This window comes from Leucoraja erinacea, chromosome 22 (assembly GCF_028641065.1).
Source record: "Leucoraja erinacea ecotype New England chromosome 22, Leri_hhj_1, whole genome shotgun sequence".
NCBI classification, from domain to species: domain Eukaryota; kingdom Metazoa; phylum Chordata; class Chondrichthyes; order Rajiformes; family Rajidae; genus Leucoraja; species Leucoraja erinaceus.
In genome coordinates this window covers 32,825,476-32,837,876 of record NC_073398.1, presented here as the reverse complement: position 1 = coordinate 32,837,876, position 12,401 = coordinate 32,825,476, and the positions used below count along the sequence as shown (strand labels likewise).

The window sequence follows — 12,401 nt, the reverse complement described above, 5'->3', positions numbered from 1 at the left end:
CCATATGCAGTAGATGAGGATATTACTCATGCTGCCTGACCTGTGAAGTCACTCCAGCACTTTGTGTCTATCTACCTTCCGTTAACTCCATCTACACTTCAAGCTGCCTCGGTAACACAATAGACAATAGACAATAGGTGCAGGAGTAGGCCATTTGGCCCTTCGATCTCATTGAAACATATAAGATTGTTAAGGGTTCGGACACGCTAGAGGCAGGAAACATGTTCCCGATGTTGGGGCAGTCCAGAACCAGGGGCCGCAGTTTAAGAATAAGGAGTAAGCCATTTAGAACGGAGACGAGGAAACACTTTTTCACACAGAGAGTGGTGAGTCTGTGGAATTCTCTGCCTCAGAGGGCAGTGGAGGCGGGTTCTCTGGATGCTTTCAAGAGAGAGCTAGATAGGGCTCTTAAAGATAGCGGAGTCAGGGGATATGGGGAGAAGGCTGGAACGGGGTACTGATTGGGGATGATCAGCCATGATCACATTGAATGGCGGTGCTGGCTCGAAGGGCCGAATGGCCAACTCCTGCACCTATTGTCTATTGTCTATAAAAAGGGCCATATAAATACAACTTCGTCCCTTGTGGCCGGGTGAGGCCTGTGATGGAGATCTAGCAAGGAAGGCCCAGAGGAGAGGGTGGCTGTGCAGCAGAGCTATCAGAGCTGGCCTAACCTAGGCTGTTAATGAGACGCCGTCTTTGATTGCAGTCCCATCAATAACTCATGAGCGACCTCATTAAAGTGAATGGATTATCTGGTCAGAAGTAACTGAGGAGATGTTAACAAATCGAGGCCATGTTCTGCTGTACTTGGAACCTCAGCTTACACAGTGAAAGCAGCGACCTGTGTGGATTATGTTTCTCAAACAGCGCTGTCAGAGAGGGTTAAGGTGTCCATTTGTTGACCTTTCACCAGAATTCCCGACGTGAAGAGTTAACTCTTTGTCTCTCCTCCTCGCAGATGTCGCATGAGCTCTTCCAGCCCTTAAAATAAAAGATACACACCACACACATCCTATGGCACGATCACAGCATTTAAAAAAAAAAAATATTTGGGCAGGTGGGTCCGTTTTAGAGGGATATGGGCCAAACGTGAGCAGGTCGGACAAGCGGAGATGGGGCATGTTGGTCAATGTGGGCAAGTTTGAGTATGAGTTTTAGTTTATTGTCACGTGTACCGAGGTACAGTGAAAAACCTTTGTTGGGTGCTATCCATGGGACAAATAAAAATATCTTGTATCTTGCATCCATTCAGTGGAAAGACAATACATGATTACAATCGAGCCGTCCACAGTGTACAGACACATGATAAAGGGAATAACGTTCAGTGCTAGATAATACCGTTAATGTCGGATCAAAGATAACCCGAGGGTCTCCAATGCGGTAGATATTGGTTTGGGACGGCTCTCTAGCTGTTGGTGGGATGGTTCGGTTGCCTGATAACAGCAGTGAGATAAACCTAGTTTAGTTTAGAGACACAGCGTGAAAACCGACGAGCCCGCGCCGACCAGCGACCCCTGCACGTTAACACTATCCTACACACACTGGGGACAATTTACATTTATACCCAGCCAATTAACCTACAAACCTTTGTACGTCTTTGGAGTGTGTGGGGAGAAAGCCCACGTGGTCACAGATTCAGATTCAGATTCAGATTCAGACGTTATTATCATTGTGCAGTGTACAGCACAGAGACAACAAAATGCAGTTAGCATCTCCCGAGAAGAGCGACATAGAATATGAGCAATAAATAAATATATTTACGTGCATACAGTCATAGTAGCGCAATTTTATTTCGGTGGAAGAAATGTCCGGGGGGGGTAATTGGAAATCACCGAGGTACAGTGTTGAGTAATGTAACAGCCGCGGCGACGAAGCTGTTCCTGGACCTGCTGGTCCGGCAACGGAGAGACCTGTAGCGCCTCCCGGATGGTAGGAGGGTAAACAGACTGTGGTTGGGGTGAGAGCAGCCCTTGATGATGCTGAGCGCCCTCCGCAGACAACGCTTGCTCTGGACACTCAATGGACAGACTCAATGAACGACATACAAACTCCACACAGACAGCAATGTACCCGTAGTCGGGATGGAACCCATGTCTCCGGCGCTGTGAGGCAGCGACTCTACCGCTGCGCCACCGTGCCGCCCCTTGTGACAAAATAAAGCACTCTATAAATGAAGTATTTATAGATTCTGAGGAAGGGCTTTCATAAAAGAAAACGTGCGGGATTTTATTTTGCTCAATAACATTACTATCTGCCGTACTGCCTGCATCTAATTGCGCGATGAATCTTCTTGAAAGCTCAAATATAATTTAGAAAAACAGTTGCTTTCTGTGAGGAAGAAGCTGATTTATAAAGGATAGCAGTTTGTTTTTTTTTCCCCTTCATTTCTCCCTCTCATATTGGAGAGAATTGCTGAGAAATGTCGCCTAATGGATCCCTGTAGAATACCCCGGTGAGGTGCGTTAAAAATAGATGCACGCTGGTCCAGGAAGATTGAAATGTTCTGCATTCCAAGAGTCAACAGTGTTGTTGCTTGTGTTATCTGAGACAAGTATTTCATGCAATTCTACACTCGCACAACAATGTATGAATGAAGCCGGCTTTTGATGCGGGCTTCTGGTGGGTTGAGCTCTTCCAATGGGGGGGGGAGGCTTTTCATCTCTCTGCAGCCGGGCTCTGTGTTTTCGCAATGTTTTATTAAAGCTGATTACGCATTCAGGAACTACTTATTTTTTGCCCTTCTTCTGTCAGCTGCCTCGAATCCCTCTGCTAACGCTGCTAACTCTTGTTCGGGTGAGACTCCTTAGATGTCAGTGTTGCATATAAGAGGCAATGCCATAAGACATAGGAGCAGAATTAGGCCATTCGGCCCATCGGGTCTACTCTGCCATTCAATCAGGGCTGAGCTATCTTTCCCTCTCAACCCCCTTGGTTAGCACGGGTGTCAGGGGCTCTGGGGAGAAGGCACAGAATGGGGTCGGAACTTAGAAATAGATCAGCCATGGTTGACATGGCGGAGTAGACTCGATTGGGCCGAACGGGGAATTCCAGGACTAGGGGTCACTCATGCTTGTGTTCTTATGAACCCCCATTCTCCTGCCTTCTCCCCGCAACCCAGAGAGTGGTGAATCTCGAACTCTCTGCCACAGAGGGTAGTTGAGGCCAGTTTCATTGGCCATTAGAAAACCTGAACGGAAACCTCTGGAGACTTTGCGGCCACTCAAGGGTTTCTGTGCGGTATGAAGAGGCTGCAGGTACGGGATGCCTGAAGTTGCATGTAGTGGAATGATCATAGGGAGAATGGCGGTGCAGGCTCGAAGGGCCGCACGGCCTACCACCTGCACCTAATTTCCATTTTGACGTCGGTTGCTTGTCTGTGTGTGGGTTTGTACATTGCTGATGGGACCACGTGGGTTTCAGCCATGCTTGAATGGCCTCCCACACTCGATGGACTTCCAGGTATGTCGTTTGATCGGCTTGGTATCATTGTAACTTGTCCCGAGTGTGTAGGAAGGAACTGCAGATGCTGGTTTACACAAGGCACAAAGTACTGGAGTAACTCAGCGTGTCAGGCAGCATCTCTGGATAGAAGGAATCTCCTGCCATCAGGCAAGAGATATCGAAGCATCAAAGCCCGGACTACAAGACTGCTAAACAGCCTCCTACCACCGGCTGTTTCCTGGAGGTTGCTGGTCACTCTGGAGGTCACTTGATTCTGCGGCTGGTACGGACACTTAATAACTCCGGGAACCGGCCGGAAACCAGCTGCCCCGGACATTTTTGATGATTGGGTTTATTGTATTTTAACGTTGTGTTTTATCTGCTTTTAACTATTTATTTATACTGTTCCATCAGGGACTGGATTGTTTTTAGTGTTATTATGTGTTTGAATGTTTTAAATTTCATGTGCGATGTCCCGCTATTCAGGAAGGAACGTGCAGATTCATTTTACACTGTACAACTGTTGCTTACTGGAGTAACTCAGCGGGTTGATTCTCTGGATGATTGAAGGGGTGATGTTTTGGGTCGAGACCCTTCTTCAGATGACACATGAACATGGAGTGGGACCCAGTAATCTAGTCTGGCGGATAGTGGAATCTCCCATGGACGAAGACCAGGCTTGTATTCACTGGAGTTTAGAAGGATGAGTGGGGTTCATATAGAAACATATTCATTGAAAAAAGGACTGGACAAGCTAGATGCAGGAAAAATGGTCCCAATGTTGGGTGAGTCCAGAACCAGGGGCCACAGTCTTAGAATAAAGGGGAGGCCATTTAAGACTGAGGTGAGAAAAAACGTTTTGAATTTGTGGAATTCCCTGCCACAGAGGGCAGTGGAGGCCAAGTCACTGGATGGATTTAAGAGTGAGTTAGATAGAGCTCTAGGGGCTAGTGGAGTCAAGGGATATGGGGAGAAGGCAGGCACGGGTTATTGATAGGGGCCGATCAGCCATGATCACAGTGAATGGTGGTGCTGGCTCGAAGGGCCGAATGGCCTCCTCCAGCACCTATTTTCTATGTTTCTATGTAAGATCGCTGGTAGGTGCAGACTCGGTGGGCCGAAGGGCCTGTTTCTGCATTGTATTTCTAAAGTTAACTAAACTAGACTGGCAGGATGGATGTTTTATCATTTGATGCAATGTTTTTTTTTGTGAACTGCACAATAACATGGAAAATAGGTCACAGAAAGCGATCGACATGACTGAACAATGGCCTGTGGCAAGTGCAACCCTCTGTGTCTGGAACCCACTCATACAGGAAGGTCAATTAGCAACACACATACACCACATACTGGGGTGGCACGATGACAGGGTTACTGCCTCACATCACCAGAGATCCTGGTTCGATCCTGACGACGGGTGCTGTCTGTACGGGGTTTGTACCTTCTCCCCATAACCGCCTGGGTTTCCTCCAGCTTCATAAGTTCAATGTACTAGGAGCCAAATTAGGCCATTCGGCCCATCAAGTCTACTCCGCCATTCAATCATGGCCGATCTATCTCTCCGTCCGAACGCCGTTCCCCTGCCTTCTCTCCATAACCTCTGACACTTCTCTATCTCTGCCTTAAAATATCCACTGACTTGGCCCCCACAGCCTTCTGTGGCAATGAATTCCACAGATTCACCACCCTCTGAATAAAGAAATTCCTCCTCATCTCCATTCTAAAGGTATGTTCTTTCATTCTGAGTCTAACACCATAGTCTACAACTTGCTTGCATGACGTTTCCACGAGTGGAAACGTCATGCAAGCAAGTTGTAGACTATGGTGTTAGACTTAAATGAGGACATTATTTGCAAGACGTAATTGCCGACCATTTCGAATATGGTTCAGCTATGCATCCCGGTTCTCCACCCAGCTTGCCAGTGGAGTTCTTTGGAACCCCTGTTGTAACATTTACCATTCAAGCTCCCACAAGCACAGTGATAGGGCCAGCAGGCCAGTCGCGGGGTGGAGCCTGTATGGTGGTGAGTAGTCGCCCAAAGAGTCGTACCTTGTTCTGGTCGCCGCTGGATTTTCAACATGTTGAAAATTTTCGGCGACCTGCAACGCATTATGACGGGTGCCGGCAGTCTCCGAAAAAGTTGCATAAGTGGGACGGGCCCATGAATGTAATGCATCACCATCAGTCTACAGCCTTGAGTACTGGACATACCTAGACATACCTGGACATACCTGGACATACCTGGATATACCTGGATGTACCTGGATATACCTGGACATACCTGGATATACCTGGATATACCTGGATATACCTGGACTTGCCCTTCTGACCCAAGAGAACAAACAACGCAATCCAAACCAGTCTACAATATCTGTCAACTACTAAATTCCACAATCAGGTACCTTGTCTGGTACAATTACTTAGTGTGCTACTGAGAACAAGGAGATTCAGAAAGGCTTTTCTTTAAAGTACTGTTTACTCAATAACTCTCCAATGAATTATAAAATAGTGCCTCTCTCTGGGCCAGGTCAGGTTTAAATTGATTTTCTTTCCCTTCCTTAGCAAGCTTGAGGACGAGATGTTTAATTCATTGGATGTTTCCTGGACAGACGGAAGCAATGGAGTCCGGGCAAGTCCGGGTTCCATCCCGACTACGGGTGCTGTCTGTCTTTACGGAGTTTGCACGTTCTCCCCGTGCCCTGCGTGGGTTTTCTCCGAGATCTTCGGTTTCCTCGAGTATCGGTTTGTAGGTTATAATTGGCGTCAGTAAAATTGTAAGTTGTTCCTAGTGTGTGTAGGATGGTGTTAGTGTACGGGATAAAACATGGCACAGAAGTGTGAAAACGCACACCTCCAGATTCAGGGACAGTTTCTTCACAGCTGTAATCAGGCGACTGAACCATCCTACCACAACCACAGAGTGGTGAGTCTGTGGAATTCTCTGCCTCAGAGGGCGGTGGAGGCAGGTTCTCTGGATGCTTTCAAGAGAGAGCTAGATAGGGCTTCTTAAAGATAGCAGAGTCAGGGGATATGGGGAGAAGGCAAGAACGGGGTACTGATTGGAGATGATCAGCCATGATCACATTGAATGGCGGTGCTGGCTCGAAGGGCCGAATGGCCTACTCCTGCACCTATTGTCTATTGTCAATTGTCACCTAGTCCTTTTCTCCAAAGATGCTGACTGACCCGCTGAGTTAGTGTGTAGGAAGGAACTGCAGTTGCTGGAATACACCGAAGATAGACACAAAATGCTGGAGTAACTCAGCAGGGAAAGCTGGATAGAAGGAATGGGTGACATTTCAGGATGAGTCTGAAGAAGGGTCTCGACCCGAAGCATCACCCATTCCTTCTCTCCAGAAATGCTGCCTGTCCCGCTGAGTTACTCCAGCGTTTTGTGTCAATCTCATAAGGTCATAAGCGATTGGGGCAAAATTAGGCCATTCGGCCCATCAAGTCTACTCTGCCATTCAATCATGGCTGATCTATCTCTCCCTCCTAACCCCATTCTCCTGCCTTCGCCCCATAACCCCTGACATCCGTACTAAGCAAGAATCTATCTGTCTCTGCTTTAAAAATATCTCCATTGAGTTACTCCAGCAAAATTGTGTCTGTCTTTACTGAGTTACTCCAGCATTGTTTCTCTCTCTCTGCTGAGTTACTACAGCATTTTGTGTCCATCTTTGCCGAGTTACTCCAGAATTTTGTGTCTGTCTTTACTGAATTACTCCAGCATTTTGTGTCTCTCTCTGCCGAGTTACTCCAGCATGTTGTGTCCATCTTCTACTTGTATTTAACAGGGGAGACGAAGAAACAAAAATCCTCCCTGTCTCAGCTCCCGCTGAATGCAAACAAGGGCACCCCAGGGTCTGTGCACCGCACTCATGTTAGAAATACTCCAACAACAAAACTTGTCAGTGAGGATTATTTCTGCCCAGTGGTTTGTTTAAACACCTCCCTTTTCTCCTCTGCGGCGTCTGATAAGAGAGTGGCCATGAGAGCAGAGTGCGAGTGCCACTGATGCTGCATGGGTCTGCGGGCTGGGCTGCCTTTTGTAGACAATATCACTGCACAAAGCATGCGCTGTCCCAGCCCTGGCACTCTGAGCAATGATGAGCTGCCTTTGAGGTACTTACTGTGTGTGTGTGTGTGTGTCAGTCTGCACGGTACTAAGTTTTACCCACAGCCGCCCGGACTAATGTGGGATGGTGTTTTGTTGCAATGCTGTTTTTTCGCTTTCAGGATCTCTCGGGAACAGACTCATTGTTGGGTTTTTTTAAGGGGGTTGTTTTTGTGAGCCTTTTGTTTTCAGAGTGGCGTGGAGCGAGCGTGTGTGCGCTGGGGCGGGATGTTGTGTTGTCTCCCTGTCCTTCCCTCCCCTCTCTTCCCCCTCTCTTCCCCTCTCCTCTCCACCCCCTCCCCTCTCTCCCCCTCTCCCCCCTCCCCTCTCTTCCCCTCTCCTCTACTCCCCTCGCCTCTCCACTCCTTCCCTCCCCCTCCCCTCTCTTCCCCTCTTCCCTCTCTCTCCCCTCCCCTCCCCTCCCCCTCTCCCCTCTCCTCTCTTCCCCCCTTCCCCTCCTCCTCCACTCCCCTCCCCTCTCTTCCCCTCCCCCTCTTCCCCTCTCCCTCCCACCCCCTCCCCTCCCCTCCCCTCTCTTCCCCTCTCCTCTCCACCCCCTCCCCTCCCCTCTCCTCACCTTTCCTTCTCCCCCTCCACCCCCTCCCCTCCCCTCCCCTCCCCTCTCTTCCCCCCTCTCCACCCCCTCCCCTCCCCTCTCTCCCTCTCCCCCTCTCCTCTCCACCCCCTCCTTCCCCTCCCCTCTCTTCCCCTCCCTCTCCCCCCCCTCCCCTCCCCCTCTTCCCTTCTCCTCTCCCCTCCCTCCCCCCTCCCCTCCCCTCCCCCCCCTTCCCCTCTCCTCTCCACCCCCTCCCCTCCCCCTCTCTTCCCCTCTCCTCTCTTTCCCTCTTCATTCCTCTCCTCTCCTCGCCTTTCCTCTCGTCCCCTCTCCTACCCTCTCCCCTCCTCTCCTCACCTCTTATCCCTACTAATCTCCTCTCCCCTCCCCTCCTCTCCTCCCCTCCCCTCCCCTTTACTCTCCTCCCCCTCTCCTCTCCTCCACTCCCCTCTCCACTCCTTCCCTTCCCTATCTTCCCCTCTCCTCTGCACCCATCTCTTCCACTCCCCTCTCCTCACCACCCCATGTCTTCTCCTCTCCTCCTACTTCCCTCCCCTGTCCACTCCCATACCCCCTCCACATTTCACCTCTCCACCTCCATTTCTCTACTCTCCCCCCCTCTCCCTTCTCCCACCCCCCCCCCCCCCCTTTCCTCCTCTCCACTCCGCCTCCCCTCTCCCTGACCATTGCCCCCTGTGTGTGTGGAGACTTGCTGAGGAGAATAATCAGTCAGAAAGTGTGTGAGAATTTGGGGGGGGGGGGGGGTTGTGGTGGGGGCTCGTTAGCTCTGGCTGGGCTGGCTTGGGAAATGCGGCCCTTTTGTCGAATAGGCTCAGTGTCCGAGTCCTCATCTCTCTCTCTCTCTCTCTCTCCTTCTCTCGTTCTCTGTCTCTCTCTCTCTCTCCCTCCCTCTTGCTCCCTCTCCTCCTCTCTCTTCCCTCACTATTCTCTCTCTCTCTCTCTGTCTGTCTGTCTCCCTCTCCCTCCATCTTTCTCTCTCTCTCTCGCCTCTCTGTTACTCTCTCTCTCCTCGTCTCTAAATCTCTCTCTTTTGCTCTCCCTCGAGTTTCTCTCTCTTGCTCCCAGTCTCTCTCTCTCTCTCTCTCTCCCTCTCTCCCTCCCCCCCTCTCCCTCCCCCAGTCTCCCTCCCCCCAGTCTCTCTCTCTCTCTCTCTCTCTCTCTCTCAATCTCCTGACGTACTAAACAGCCGAGGTAGAAGTGATGAGAATGCAACTTGTGATTATCTCTGTGTGTTGCCTATCTGAGCCGGTTTCACTTTCTGCAGATGGTTGTTAAGTGTTTTTAGTCCTCAGCTTCACTTGGGGGTGTGAGTTAAACAGGACTGCTGATGTCTGCCACCCTCCTGCCCCCCCCCCCCCCCCCCCCCCCCCCACCTTGCCCCCCACCTTCTCCCTCCCCCGAACAATCTATTGGGCATGGAGTTCTACAGACATCTCTCCTACCCCCTGATGTTCATGAGCCCACCAGCAGGAGGCCATGTATGGGGCGCTGGCAGGGGAGGGGATGTTGATGGTGGTCTTGACCTGCATGGCCAGTGGATGGATGAATGTGGAGAGGATGTTTCCACTAGTGGGAGAGTCTAGGACCAGAGGCCGCAGCCTCGAAATTAAAGATCATTCCTTGAGATGGGAGATGAGGAGACATTTCTTTAGTCAGAGGGTGGTGAATCTGTGGAATTCATTGCCACAGACGGCTGTGGAGGCCAAGTCAATGGATATTTTTAAGGCATAGATAGACAAATTCTTGGTTAGTATCAGTGTCAGGGGTTACAGGGAGAAGGCAGGAGAATGGGGTTGGGAGAGAGAGATAGAACAACCATGATTGAATGGCGGAGTAGACTTAATGGGCCGAATGACCTAATTCTGCTCCTAGAACCTATCAGCGTGACCCTCCCAGTCTCTCTGCTAAGATGAGTTGCACCTTTTGCTCGTAAAGTTCATGTTATGGGAGCAGAATTAGGTCATTCAGCCCATCGATACTACCCCACCATTCTCCTGCTTGCTCCCCATAGCCGGTGACACCCGTGCTAATCAACAATTGTCAATCTCCATTTTAGCCCCCACAGCCGTATGCGGCAACGTTTTCTACAGATTCACCACCCTCTGCCTCAACACATTCCTTCCTCACCTCCTTTCCAAAGATTGACAATAGACAATAAGTGCAGGAGTAGGCCATTCGGCCCTTCGAGCCAGCACCGCCATTCAATGTGATCATGGCTGATCATCCCCAATCAGTACCCGGTTCCTGCCTTCTCCCCATATCCCCTGACTCCGCTATCTTTAAGAGCCCTATCTAGCTCTCTCTTGAAAGTATCCAGAGAACCGGCCTCCACCGCCCTCTGAGGCAGAGAATTCCACAAACTGCAGATTTCAAGATTCAAGAGAGTTTATTGTCATGTGTCCCAGATAGGACAATGAAATTCTTGCTTTGCTTCAGCACAACAGGATATAGTAGGCATGAATACAGAACAGATCAGTGTGTCCATATACCATTGAATATACTGTATATATACACATGTAAATATACATATAAAGTGCAGTCGGCTCTCTTTGTGAAAAAGTTATTTTATTCTGAGCTGTGCCCTCTAGTCCTAGACTCTCCTATTAGTGGAAACATCCTCCCCACATCCATGGTTGTGTCTATCTTCAGCAGCCCTGGAGGATATGGAAAGGTGATTTAGTGGGGTTTTTTTTTGTAAACCAGCATCTTGCGTTCCCGTTTTGCGAATGTTTTTGGTGACGTCAAACTCAGTCCCTCTCTGGCAGGGTGAGTCTGAAGAAAGGTCTCGACCCGAAACGTCACCCATTCCTTTTCACAGTCTATCGCAGTCGCTGCCTCAAAAAGGCTGGCAGCATCATCAAGGACCCACACCATCCTGGCCACACACTCATCTCCCCGCCACCTTCAGGTAGAAGGTACAGGAGCCTGAAGACTGCAACATCCAGGTTCAGGAATAGCTACTTCCCCACAGCCATCAGGCTATTAAACCTGGCTCGGACAAAACTCTGAACATTAATAGCCCATTATCTGTTATTTGCACTTGATCAGTTTATTTATTCTATTCTATTATTTATTTAGTTTATTTATCAGTTTATTTATTCATGTGTGTATATATTTCTACAATGGTATATGGACACACTGATCTGTTCTGTAGCCATGCCTACTATGTTCTGTGTGCTGAAGCAAAGCAAGAATTTAATTGTCCTATACAGGGACACATGACAATAAACTCTCTTGACTTGACTTGCCTTCTCCGGAGATGCTGCCCGACCATCCCCCACTCAGTTGCCCCAGCATTTAGTGCCTGCCCCTCTTCTGAAAGAGCTGGCTGGATGCAAAGCACGATGTCATGTTTGCACGTACACGCTGGCAGTTCCGTGACTTGGTCACAAGGCAGGGCCGGAGGGAGAAGTCGAGCATTGTTGTCAGACGTGAAGGGATCACTGTTTGCAAGCGCCACATGATGTTTTCCAGCCTGCTACGGCATTTGGGCTTCGTGCATCCATATCTGTTGGCAGTATTGTCACAGTGTCTGCATTAAGTAACAACCCGATGTACTCATGTGACCCTCCCCCTCCCCCCCCCCCCCCCCGGATGTTTATGTCCGCACTCTCACGAAGAAAGGCCCCATTGTGAAGTCATTTTATTTAATAACACAGAGAGTGGTGAATCTGTGGAATTCTCTGCCACAGAAGGTAGTTGAGGCCACAGTTCATTGGCTATATTTAAGAGGGAGTTAGATGTGGCCCTTGTGGCTAAAGGGATCAGGGGGTATGGAGAGAAGGCAGGTACAGGATACTGAGTTGGATGATCAGCCATGATCATATTGAATGGTGGTGCAGGCTCGAAGGGCTGAATGGCCTACTCCTGCACCTATTTTCTATGTTTCTATGTTTCTAACACAGCCTATTGCGAAGGAGATTTTAGACTACTGAGGTACGACGCGGAAATAGGCCCTTCGGCCCACCGAGCCAGCGCCTACCAGCGATCACCCCGTACGCTGGGACTATCCAACACACACACACTGGGAACAATTTACATTCTTGCCTGTCCCTTTACTTTGCTTGAGATACTCGAGCACTTTGCACTTTTTACTCAAGATTCCAGCACCTGCAGTTCCTTGTGTCTCCTCTTTAGACGTTGGAGATACAGCGGGGAAACAGGCCCTTCGGCCCGCCAAGCCCGTGCCGACCAGCGATCATCCCGTACGCTAGCACGTTCCTACACACCAGAGATGATTTAAAGAGGCGAATCAACCGACA

General features: G+C 49.6%; 1 protein-coding gene across 4 annotated transcripts in view; it reads left to right on the top strand.

Annotated features, from left to right (window-relative positions):
- celf2 (cugbp, Elav-like family member 2) overlaps nucleotides 1-12,401 on the top strand; it is a 559,937-nt gene that overhangs the window by 236,478 nt on the left and 311,058 nt on the right. For 2 of the 4 annotated variants that reach the window (XM_055653429.1, XM_055653426.1), the window contains exon 1: nucleotides 7,416-7,570. The exons of the other annotated variants lie outside the window; for them this stretch is intronic. In XM_055653429.1, the coding sequence (XP_055509404.1) occupies nucleotides 7,470-7,570 (101 nt within the window). In that variant the 5' untranslated portion in view covers nucleotides 7,416-7,469. Of the gene's footprint in view, nucleotides 1-7,415; nucleotides 7,571-12,401 lie in introns of those variants that run through there. 4 annotated transcript variants of the gene reach the window in all.